At 45.1% G+C, this 13,210-nt stretch overlaps 1 protein-coding gene across 1 annotated transcript in view; it reads left to right on the top strand.

The window, feature by feature from the left end:
- Nucleotides 1-394, top strand: part of PARM1 (prostate androgen-regulated mucin-like protein 1) — a gene marked incomplete at its 5' end in the record, with an annotated part of 98,140 nt that extends 97,746 nt beyond the window's left edge. Inside the window, one exon of the mRNA XM_082838255.1 lies at nucleotides 56-394. Within this exon, the coding sequence (XP_082694381.1) occupies nucleotides 56-140 (85 nt within the window). The 3' untranslated portion in view covers nucleotides 141-394. The remainder of the gene's footprint in view (nucleotides 1-55) is intronic.
- Nucleotides 395-13,210: the final 12,816 nt, after the last annotated feature.

Genomic DNA, 13,210 nt, shown 5'->3' on the forward strand with positions numbered 1-13,210 from the left:
TCCACAGGTGGGCAACTTCTCCAAATAACCACGCCCCTCTTCTCCTTCCCACCAGGCATTCCTCCTACGGAAGGCTCTTGGATGACCACGACTACGGGTCCTGGGGAAACTACAACAATCCTCTGTACGACGACTCCTAACCAAGGAAGGTGGCCTGAGATGAGGAGCAACTGTCTTTATTTATCAGTGCTTATCCAGTAGAATTAATAACAAGTACCTGATGTGCATTGAGCGACCATCCTAAGCCCTGTTTTGTTGGTTTGGTTGTTTTGTTTTCCTCCCTCTCCTCTGGCTGCTACAACTTCCCCTTTCTGGTACCAAAAAAAAAAAGAAAGAAAGAAAATTATTTAAAAGTGAGTGGAGTCTGACATGCAGCTGACATGGGCCAACCCTGAGCCGTCCAGGCCGGACGCCACGGTGGAGGTGTCTGTACCCAGCGCAGGTCCCACTGCGAGAAGAAACAGGAAGAGGGATCAAGTTGTGTCGTCAAGGGTTTCTTTTAGGGGAACTTTCAGTGTGTGGTATTTCTTAAACTTTTCTTTAGGAGATTACATTCAGTCTCGATGAGGGGAAAGGCGATGAGTGCTGGGAGGAGTTTGCCCTGCAGGTAAGGAAGCAGGGGTTTCTCAGATTCCTTTTTAATCTCAATTTATCTGGTTGTGTCCCACAGGACACCTGCTCGGCTCTGCTAGCTGGATGCCAGTTTCTTAGCTGCCTAATTAAGGAAAGAGGAACCTAGAAGGTGCCCTGGGGGAGGCCAGCTGGCCGAGGGGCAGAGTAGCAGGCTGCTGTCAGATCTCAGCCTGCCTGCTACCTGGCCTCCCCTCCAGGACACCTGTCTCTGCTGAGGATGCCCGTTCTAGTCAACCGCAGCTGGGACCCCAGCCCACAAGCTTTCAGCGGTTCCACAGGAGAAGGCTGTGAGATGAGTTTAGCTGTAGAAAAGAAAGGGAGAGACGTGTGAAGTGAGTGTGCAATGGGGGCGTTGAGGAGGGTGGGAGGGAAGGGGCGTGTAACATACACCGCGTACCTCATTAGGGAAGGTAAGAGCTGCCCTCAGTAACTGTCAGAGACATCCACTGCCTGAAGAAGCCTGTAGACTCCTTGCTTTCTACCCACAAAGCAACTGGTTCACTGCCTTACTGTCTGTTCGATAAAGGCTGTAAACTGGTTGTTCTTGTTGTTGTTCTTGTTGCTGTTAATTTTTTAAAGGCACTAGTTTGTCTGCAGTTGCTCAGTGAGGCTTTTCTGTACAGACACAGTGATTAATCCGTTCATTTTTCCCAAATGTTTACCTTACTAATTCTGCTATTTGATAAATGGACACCCCTGGGTACCTAGTTTTCAAATCCTGCGTCACGAATTTTGAGAAAGAGCCGATCATCTTTGTGGGCATCCGTTTCCAGCAGTGCTTCTCAGCAGCAGGTAATTTTGCTTCCCCTCCCCCATCCAGGGAACATTTGAAAATGCCTGGTGATACTTTCTGAGTGTCACAATCTGGGGGTGCTACCACTGGGTAGAGGCCATGGAGGCACTAAACATCCCACGATGCACAGAACAGCCTACCCCAACTAAGAGTTATCTGGCCCCAAAGGTCAATAGTGCCGAGTGTGAGAAACCCTAATTTATTGTGATGCTCGTTGCGACAAAACGAGACGCCCCAGGTTAGGGATAGTTTTTACTTTTACCTAAATGAAACGATTCGTTCGATTTTTATCTCAAAAGTATTTAGTGTCGGCGGATGGGTTGTTTTTGCTATGCATGGTTGCCTTTTTATTTCTGTGTGTTTTCTAGATAGCTGTATTTCATGGCTCTAACCCTGTCCTCCTGAAACACCTGTGTATTAGCAGCCAGCATTTTAGTCCTGATTTCATAGCGTAGAAAATATACATTGGGTTCTGTTTCAGAATGTGTCATGGTATCCTATGCTATCATAAAGAACTTGAAACTGCATCATATTTTACTTCTAAACTTGGACCTGCTGCCATGACTCTGTTTAGTTTCCAGAAACTTGACCCTCAACTCCTCCTGTCACTCACTGTGGCCCAGCAAAAGTACTGACATGAAAACAGCCGCTACCGTGCTGGGCTAAACTTCTCTGGTGGCAGAGACGTTAGGGCCGGTGACACTTTCCATGATGTGCCAATCCCCCGCTCTGAAAGAAATTGGACAAAGAAAGTGGACATTCTCAGAAAAATGGCCAGGAATGACCAAGGGTACCCCTTCTGACCATGCTTGGCCTGAGTAATGATCCCTCTTTCCTACCCTCACCCCCTTTATAGGCTTTCAGTTCGACAAAGGACAATTCAACAACGACAGGACATTCCATATGTTTTTTCCCTCCCTCGGCCACAGATGTGTTGACAAAACGTCCGTGAAGCACCTTTGGAGAGGTGGTCTTCTGGGTGTTGCTCAGTCATAAATACTGGGTGAGAGGGACCAGCCTCTTCCCGGGGAATCCTGACTCAGCTAGCATCTTTCCCTACCAAGGCTGCTGTTGTACAAGAGCGCTTGATGGGTTGGTTGCTCTTATTAATTTCCGGATCCTTAGGGTAAAGGGAGGGATCTGGACCTACAGCAGACGCATTCAGCAAGGTGACAGCTTCCCATAAACTAACACTCCTTGTTATGTTAGTGTAAAATACCGATGGGTTGAACCTTATTTTGCCAAGTGCATTTTTCTGTTTTTGAGTTGGCCAAAAATGTTAACAACTGCATTCAACAAATATGGGTTAGCACACTCACACACACACACACACATACACACACACACACACACACCCCTGCCAATAACTGACGTCCTTTACCTCAGGGAGCGAGTCTGTTCAGGCCTACTTAAGGGAAATGGTTCCAGTTGGTCTAAAACAACCATGTACTCTCCAGGGACCGGACTAGTCATAATGCATTAGAGAGAATGTCAGAGCAGGAGAGAGGCCAGCAGCCTCTTCTAGGTCACAGATTGCGAATGACAGAGTGGGGTTCAAGTTTGTTTTCTTTTACCGTGGCCCCAGTGAAGTCTCCTGCCCTCCCTGGACGTCTGTGTCTTCATTTCTTAGTCGGGCGTGATGCTGTCCTACGGACCTCACCCCATGCTACCTCACAAATGTGTTGTGAGGATTAATGAAATCATGTCTACAGTGTTTTCAATTTCTGGAGAAAAATATTTATAGACATTTTAAGTATTACATAAATGTATACGTGATCTCAGTTTCTTGTTTGATGTGTTGTTTTTACTTAAATCTATGAAACGACAGCTGTATAGTAACTAGATACAGACAGCTGTTACAACTCCAAGCTAACCCCCAGTGCCGCCGCCTGACTCCTGGGACCATGAAGGATGGTTTCCATCCCTGAATGAAAGGATGGCCCAGGACATAGGTCTCACAGACTATTGAGTTAGGGTAACACATATGGATACCTGAACGCTAACAGCAGTAGACCTGGCCTTTACCATCCCAAAGTTTTCTGAGTTCTTTGTGGAGTTGATTTTGGTTTACTGTCATCTGTTTGCCCTTTATCTTGCTTGCAAGGGTGCATGGTTCAATCCCTCGCATCTGGGAAATGAATTTTGCAACTGGGCCAGATGCTAATTTGCACGTTGATTCACCTTCTTTGCCTTTTATCTCTTTTTGGCAAATGAATGTACCATTTCAACTTTGATTTTAAAGTGCTAGTTGATATTGGTAATAGTGCTAACCAAGAGACCAATGCCAGATTGCTTTTTTGGGGTGAGTTAGCCAACATCATTTCAAGATGGAAAAACTTGCAACTTCTTTGATATTTGATCTCATTGTATCTACATTTGTTGTAAGACGTATTGCATACTAATGATAATTATATCAATTAAAGTTCTTAAAAGCTTGCATCTGACAGTGTTGATTTACATTTTGATATGTTTTGTTATTCAAGCCGTTCGGTTCCTATGCTCAGTACTGCTCAGATTAAGTAGTCCTGGCTTGTTCTTAGAGAAAATTTATCCCACATCAATAAATAATACTTTCTGCAGAGTGGGAAGTTCTCTCTGATCTTGAAAGAGAATTGAAGGATGTCAGAAATGAAGAAACTTTCCAAGCAATGATTTTACTCTTAACCATATACCATGCCTTATAAAATAGTTATAAAAATAAACACTTTGATTCAATAAACAGGTAGTGATCCGTGATAAGTCACGTTAAGGCAGTAGCAGTACATTGGATACTTGCTTTGCTCTCCTTCAAAAAATTCGGCGTACCCATCCATCTGACAGTTAAACAGCAAGCAATCTCAATCATCCAGCATATAATTTCCGCCTCCAGAAGCCAACCGAAGACTATTCTGATTCTGAAGAACGCAGCAATAACAAAGCCCATGTATCTTGCAACATAGGAGAGCAGCGGATCCACCTGCAAGCTAGAGCAAGTTGATTTGATGATGGATTTAAAATTGAGGTCAGATTTCATATGTTTAGGTACCTGGCTTCCAGCGGCACAGCATGGAGGATTGCCGAGGAGGACTCAAGATGAACAAAGAGAACCAGACGTGAAACAGACCCTTCCCCATTGACCGTTCGGTCATTTCTCGAAGATCCGCCGTGCGCACGAAAGCAAGTAACAACTCCATTATTCCAAGCTTGCCTGAGCAGGATTGGTTGGAAAACACATTAAGTGTGTATAGAAAAAAAAGCCTAATAATAATGTGTAGTGTTTACATATTATGAATTATTGGTTCCAGATCCATTTTTTCCCTGTATTATAGCTTTTCCAAGTCAGGTCATAATCTGTTTCAATCACTGAGTAACCTATCTTCAGTCTCCTACTCTCCTAATATTCAACAGTATGCACCAATAGCTAGTAGCTATATTTTGATTTTTGTCAGAAAGGACCGAGTCATGAATGACACTGAAAAACGCTGATCAAATTGGGAAAACACCTGTAAGAGGTATGACCTCTTCTCTTAAAGGATGTAATCTTTGGGGCTTCCCTGGTGGCGCAGTGGTTGAGAGTCCGCCTGCCGATGCAGGGGACACGGGTTTGTGCCCCGGTCCGGGAAGATCCCACATGCCGCGGAGCAGCTGGGCCCGTGAGCCATGGCCGCTGAGCCTGCGCCCGGAGCCTGTGCTCCGCAATGGGAGAGGCCACAACAGTGAGAGGCCCACGTACCGAAAAAAAAAAAAAAAAGGATGTAGTCTTTGGCAAGTGTAGAATGGACTACATTTTCTTCACTAAAATAGCATTAATCCGTTCCAGTCAACAAATGTACTGTGTTTCTATTTAAGCAAGACACTGAATATTTACTAAAAACAAAAGAAGCAATGTATATTCACTAGGAATTTTAGGTGCCTGTGGGCAATTGTCTAATGTAACCCTTGCATCAGCTTCAGGGGTCATTACACTCTTGCCATCTTACAGATGGGGAAACTGAGGTTCCAGGATGTTAAATGCATTCACGCATGGACTGAATCCTTCTGTGTGCTCCACAGTGAATGCGACGCCCCCTGCTATCCAAGCATTTACTGTTCAGTAAGTGGCAGAGGTGGGATTCAAACCAGGTCTGTCTGTCAGCAGAGCCATTTCCACCCACGGGACTGGTATCTGATGTAAATATAACCCAGGTCTTAAAACTGTCAGATCCCTTGCAAAGTCCCGCTCAGCTATTTTGGGCCATCTCGAGGGTGCCTGGTGTGGAGCCCAGAGAGAGCCCAGTCAGCTCCTGAGCACGTACCGCCTGCCAGGCACTGTCACCTTTCTGCTGACTCCCGCTGCCCTGCTGGGCTGTGTTCTCTGCCAACGGGGAGACTGCCTCCCCTCCCCCCAGTTCTGCAAGAGCACAGGCCCCCACTGTCACCCAGCGTTTTAGTGAAAACCTCTCTCTTATTGTCCCCTTGCAGCCTCCCTGCTCTCCCCAGGAGTCGGATGTGAGCCCACAGCAGCCTTGGACTAGGGACGCTGCCTTTGGTGTCACTGCCCCCTCTTGTCCAAAGGCTCCATCATTGCGCTCACTCGTCTTTCCTTGGGGTCGTCATAATAATGCTTATTCTCACCTAGGCTAACTGTGTCAAAGATACTGTTCTAAGCATTTTACATGGATTAACATCCCTGTGAAGAGATATCGTTAATATCCCCATCGGTACAGATGAGAAGACTAAGGGCCAAAAGGTTTCGAAGCTTGCCCCAGGTCCTACAGCTGGTAAGTGGTGGGGCAGAATTCAGATGTCACCAGTGGACCTGCAGAGTCCATGCTCTTGACCACTTCCACAGAGCCCTCACCGTGTGCCAGAGGTTCCTGGCACGTACACTGGGCCAGCCATCCCAGTGAACCCAGTGGGACAACCCGAGGCCAAGGCTGCAGAAGCAAGATCCCTACCTATAGGAAGGTTTCTAGAGTAGCCAGGGGGCCACTCTTAGGGCACCCAGCCAACCAGACTCTAAGCTGCCTCTGTGTAGATTCTCGCACTGCCAGCCAAGGTCACCCACCTGACAACCACTGTAATCAACAGCAGGGGACTCCAGGCTGATCCTTCCCAGGCCCCAGACCACACAGCAGCTACGGTGAGATGGTCCAGACCGCCCTCTTATTCCCCCACTGACCATGTCTCCCTTGACACTTGGACAGAAACCACCGCAACAAACACTGCTGGGCAGAGTGTTGAAAAGTTCCAGTCAGTCAGAAGCCAGATGTTGTCGGGTGGTGTGAGACACAAATGCCCACAGCTCAGCCCCTGTGCCAGGACATTCAGCCCTGTAACTAGGGTTCACCAGGGGAAAAAAAAAAACAAAACAAAAAACACTTTTCCTTGAATTTCTGGGATGTATATTAAAATCACTGTGAAGTTAAGGATTTCAGATAGAAATGAGAGTCTTACGCAGGCTTTGCGAGAGCGGGAGGAGAAGAGGTGAGGGAAGCGGTGCCAAATAACTGCTGACATTCTTGGGTCTCCGGGAGGCTGCAGTGTCTCAGGCTGCAGCAGTGAGGCAGGTCATTCTCAGGAGCTCACGGGGGGGCCGCAGCTGCCCACACACCTGCTGGCGACAGCTTCTGGAGAATGGCCTTGCCTTTTCCATATTGTACCTGAGAACCTCTTAGGAACGCGTTCTAGCCAGAACCTTTCAGGAAAGGGAATTGCAAGAAGCGTGGTTTCTGCCCTCTCCTCTGTATTGCAGAGCACAGGGTGGTAACGATGCTGCGCTGAACACAGACAGTACAGTCCATTCGTCTTTCCCCAGATTAGAACTTCCCCCGGAAGACATAACATCCTGTTATCCCTAATGTGATACAACTGTCCCTTACACAACTGAGGACGTACTCACCTGCTCCTGGAAAAGAAAGACACCGCCTCCCATATGTCACCTTATCTCCGAGAATATTCATTCCTAGTTCAGATGCAATATTCCTTTGCTTTCCTGTGACTTAAATGCCAAATTATAGGGTTAGCTGCTTTATATTGGCTAGAGGGGGCATGAGAAAGGAGGGAAAAGGAACTGATTAATATATATGCCTATATCCCTATCAAAGCAAGGAGGAGAATATGCATAGGTACAAAAAACTTCCTTTCAGCAGCTAGTCACGTGACACGTTGCTGTCCATAGCTTTCTTCTCCCACTCGCAGGCTCCTTTTATCCTCCGCCACCGTCTCCTCTGGTCGTGGTTCTTTACGTGGCAACGCAAATGTTCTGTCAAAATGTGAGTACAACTTGGGGACTGGAGAAAAGAAAGGGAGCTACTGAACTGGATGCTGTTTTTATAACGCTATTGCTTTGTCTTGCTTATAGTCATTAAATCATTACTTTTATATACATTGCTGTTACTTCTGTTTTCTTTAAAGATACAGTAAATGAAGTTTTATGAACCCACAAAATGCATATATTTTTATTTTGACCTAAATTTTAAATGAACATGAGAGAGAGAGAACAGCTCACATTGCATATAATGTACCAAATCCTCTCCCCTCCCACTAGCCCTCCACCCCACTCATCCACTCCCAACAAATAGAAAAAGAAGGTGGGGGGAGCGGCTGGGCCCGTGAGCCATGGCCGCTGAGCCTGCGCGTCCGGAGCCTGTGCTCCGCAGCGGGAGAGGCCACAACAGGGAGAGGCCTGCATACCGCAAAAAAAAAAGGTCGGGGGAGAAGATAGACAAAGGGTTCAAAACCCGTCTCAGCATTTTGCTTGCTGCAGGCAGAGCCACGGCCATCCCTGGCCCCATCCACCCACCGATGGCTCCCAGCTCCCTGCCTCTGCTTGGGGTCTTGTGAGGAGAAGGATGCAGATTTCTGAAAGCTGGAGCATGATAAAGAGACCTGCTGGGATGAGCAGGGTTTCCTTTAATTTATTCACTTTCACCGTGGAAGTTCCAACAGCCACACTGCCCTCCGCATCCCTCCAATCGACCTCCCACCGATGAGGAAATTCCAGGCTGCAGATGGGTTTGCTGAGCCACGAAAACGAGCTCTGGAGCTGATAAGTGATCAATGATGTACGGGATAAGTAAGCCCCAACGGTGATTAAATCTCAAGTCCTGAGGCCCAGAGGCTGTTTGAGCGGTTGTGCTGTCTCCTCCTGAACCTCCATTTCTGAAAAGCAGTCAAGCTCACCGAGCAGCCCTCCTCACGGGGGCACAGTTTTGAGACTTCCGTTGCCTTTCAAGGGTTCCCAGCGTCACCTGGCTGTTGGCCTCTTCTCCTCCAGAATGGAGAAACTGAGGCTTAGAAAGGTTAAGTGACCCTCCCATGGTCGCAGAGCTAGTAAGAGGCAGTCTCTATTTCAATCCCGTCCTTCTTACTCAAAGCCCATCTTCTATTTAGTATGATAATGCTTCTCAAACTGTAATGTGCATGCAAATCACAGGGGATCTTGTTAACATGCAGGTTTTGAGTCATGGTTTGGGGGTGGAGCATAAATTCTGCATTTGTAATAAGCTCCCAGGGGGCGCTGATGCTAAGGTTTCCAGGCTGCCCCCTGACTGTAAACTGCAAGGCAATATAAAATGAAGCCTTCTACTCATAATCCCAGGTGAACCCCGTGGGCCTGACCAGAAGCAGTTCTCAACAGAGGTGATACACCACCTCTTAACGGCGGGGAAGCAATGTGTGGAAGCATAGATTAGTTTTGATTTTTAGTCTTTCGTATGACAGTGGAGTTACTGGCATTTCGTATCTGAGAGTGAAGAATGCTACAAATCTGACAACGTGTGAAATAATCCAGGTTGATTTTCTAAGGACAGTCCTGCACGGCACAGAATTGTCCCCACCTGGAATTCTTACGGCTTCCTCATCAGGGAACTCTGAACAGTAGCGTGGGGCGGTGTGCACTGCTGCGGGCACCATCTCTTTGGCTGCCTTACTTCCATTACTTGTTCTCAGTCATTAGAAACATCAGCTCTGCCCTCCAGCTGTTCTGCTGCAAACTGTCATCGCTGACAGCTGCTCTCCAGGATATCACTGCACACGCATGAGTGCACATTGATGTCTTTCTTCCTGGTACTCCAACGCGTTAACAGAAAAGATGATCTAAGATGGGCCTAATCTGAGAGAAATATGTTCACACATTTCTGGGTACCCCCAAAGAGCACAGAGATGTTGCTATCACACAAGCTTGGGCATGTTAGGAAAGCAAGTAGACCAACTGATAAATTCACATCATTTTGCATCCCATGAGAATTTCAAAAGGTATTTATTGAGAAGATGGGAGAAGAGCTGATACCTACTAAGCTTCTGCTATGTGTCAGGAACTGGACAAATGCTTTACAAATATTATTTCATTGCATCTGTAGCATTGAGTCATCATTACAAATTCAAACTCTGAGCTGGAGTGTCTGGGTTTGAATCTCAATTCAACTAATTACCAGTTGTATTACCTTGAAAAAAACATTTACCCTCTCAGTGCCTCAGTTTCTTCATCTGTGAAATGGGGATCAGAAGGGTACCTGCCTCTTTAGGCTGCTACCCAGCGTTAAGTGAATTAATACCTGCTGAATGCAGACAAAAGCTATGCTTGCTAAATAAAATAGCCATGAAAGACAAATTATTTTTCCATATTTTACAGATGAGGAAACTGAGGCTTACCCAAGTTCACATACCTACAATCTGACAGAATCTATCTGATCAATCATAATAAAAACTAATATTCAGGGCTTCCCTGGTGGCACAGTGGTTGAGAGTCCGCCTGCCGATGCAGGGGACACGGGTTCGTGCCCCGGTCCGGGAGGATCCCACATGCCGCAGAGCGGCTGGGCCCGTGAGTCATGGCCGCTGAGCCTGTGCGTCCGGAGCCTGTGCTCCGCAACGGGAGAGGCCACAACAGTGAGAGGCCCGCGTATCGAAAAAAAAAAAAAAAAAAAGTGATATTCACTGAGAACTGATTATGTACCAGACACTATTTTAAGTAATTTAGTAGCATCAACTCAATTAATCCTTACAACCACCCTGAAAGATAAGTAGTATTATCCCCATTTTGTCATATGAATAAACAGACTTGCCACAGGGTACGTATTTGTTTAGTGGTGAATCCAGGAACTGAGCCCGGGGGGTTGGCTCTGGAGCCTGAGAGCTACAGTTCCAAATGTCACGCTTTATCCATTTCCTCACCAACCCTCGTTGGTCTTCTACTGTGTACCCAGCACGGAGCTAGGCATATTTTGGATAAAAAGAAGTAAAACTCACAAAGGTCACTTTCAAATGAATAATGTAATGCCATACCTTTATCTTCTTATAGGATAGATTATTGGTAAAAGCAGACTCCAAAAATAAACCTGCAGTTAGGTCTCAGTTCTGCCAATTACTAACTTTGATGACCCTGGACACACTGCTTAACCTCCCTGAGCCTCAGATTCCTCCCCTAAAAAAATGTAGATGATAATACTTACTTGGCAATGGTGCTTATAAAGACTAAGTAAGATCTTTTATGCATATTGTCTGCAAACTGAGTACTGCTCAATGGCTGTTAACCCTCATTTCTTCTTTTCCTTTCTCCGTGCCTCAGAAGGTATGACAAACTGGAATTAGAAATGCAAATATTATTGACACATGATATACAATAAAGTTTGTGGATGACAGCTAGAAGTGTCCCAGAGTTGACTCTTGAATTGGACTTTCACTCCATAAAATCCATTCCATATAATTAAAATATAAAATAATCATGGGAAAACACCCTCGCTTTGGATACACACTTGGACAAACATATTTAATATGTAAAAACAAACACAGAATATAAATCTATATTTTAAAATATCTTGAGGGTGAGGGTGGGCCTAGGCTGTTTGGTTGCTGAAAATTGAACTGAAGATGTTGTCTTTTCCTGGGAATTTTCTTAGTAATCACAATCAGCAGTTTTCACTGCTCTAGGGACCCTGGAAGTGTTCAATATTTGGTTCTCTTGGGGAAAAATTTTCCGCTGATGAGTGAGTGAGTGTGAATGGTCAACTCTAAGGGAGGAGTTTCAAAGGTGACTTCTCTTACAGAGACCACCTGCTCCTTTTTCAAAAGCGTGAAGCATCTATCTTAACAGTACCCTTCATCTTTGAAGACATCAGCTCACTTCTCCAGAGAAGCCTTCCCTGACTTTATATCAGCCCATTCAGCTTCCCCTGAAATCTGAAATTTGCCAGCCAGGTATCTTTCTGAATGACTCACCCATCCTTTACTCCACTTACCACCTTTTCCTGTTGGTTTCCCAAGCTCTGTTCGTAAGATTTTTTTTAAGTGACAACTAATGCCTTATTGATAAGCTAAGAATTTATAGCTTAGTTCAGAGCATGCATGCTCTTTGGCCAATCATGAATTCATGTAATCAAAGGTTGTTTTCACCTTTCAAATCAACACACCGCCTTGTGTTGTCACTGATTATTTGCATTGACTTAAGTCTATTCGAAAAGCACATCAGCTATTAGGTATTCATAAATACGAAGTTTGTTCATTATGGTTAAAGTGCTATTTATGATAAGCCTGTAAAGATTTGAACTTCTCAAGTTAAGCCATCCTAAGTTATGGGGTATCTGTTTCCAAATATTACATTAATCACATATGATGTCTTTGCTCAAAATGGGGATTCGGGTCTGTTAACTAATCCTACTAACAGCGCTTCTCTTGGAGCTAAAAAAAAGATTCCAGGTCTCAACTGAATTATTTTTGGCAGTCAGTAATCCCATGTCCCAGAGACGAAGTTCTTTGCATAATCAAGTTTTTAAATGTCAGTACGGTTGGAGGGTTATTAAAGTACTTCTGACTTTTGAAAAGGCTTCTAAATATCCTGATATTGTTTAATCTTTCCTAATGAAATTAGATAAAAGCTGAAGTTTTTGTCAGCCTGAAGGGGATCCCAATACAGAGCCATGGGTGCTGAGTGACACGTCTGCACATTTAGTCCTAAAATATGTAGCCCTGAATCCAGAGAAAATAGCCTAGCCTTGGAAGAGTTGAAGTCACAAGCTTGAAAAGCTTAAACGAAGAGAAGCCATGAGGTATGTTCACAGCCCTTTAATAAATGACTTATTTATATTGAGCATATTCCCAACCCAATTTCATGAATTTGCCCTTCTAGGAATTTGCGAAGTTGGAGGACAAAGTAGTGTCTTATTTGATGGTAAACAAGACGAGCGTGCGTCAAAATCTTCTGCGGTATGCCACGTGAAAGTAGTAGGAAAGTGACAAAGAAATGGCCGTTGACCCAGATGACATATAAAGACCAGGTCCGATAGTAGTCATGCCTACAAACATTTTACAAATGAACATGTAAGAATATTTTCAACCTTGCTAGTAATTTTTAAAATTCTAAATAAAACTAGTGCACCATATTGCATCATAAGTTTATAGATAACCACGATAAAAAAATCCTCAACTTTAAAAACCAAGGTATCCAATACAAGAGATTCTGCGATGAAACTATCATTTCATGTATTTCTAGTGGGATATTATCTGGCACAATCCTTCTGTCACTGGTCAGAAATCCAAGAATCATACTCCCAGATAGAGATTTGTGTGCAGGAGGCTTATTGGGGATGGGGAGAGGTGAATTGGAATTGCAATACCATGGCAACAAAGGTCTCAGTCAATCCCACAGGAAGCTCTGGGGCTGAGGTGATCCTCCAAAGTTGTCTCAAATTGGGGTATTAATTACTGGCTCTCCTCTGCATAACTTTGCACAAGGCAGCTCTCTCCATCCTACAGAAAGTCCCAGAAAGGGAACTCTCTGAGAGCTACCTGCCACCAACACTCTTACCAGCTGGGGGAATGAATGAA

This window comes from Leucopleurus acutus (assembly GCF_964270905.1).
Source record: "Leucopleurus acutus genome assembly, chromosome: 4".
NCBI lineage: Eukaryota > Metazoa > Chordata > Mammalia > Artiodactyla > Delphinidae > Leucopleurus > Leucopleurus acutus.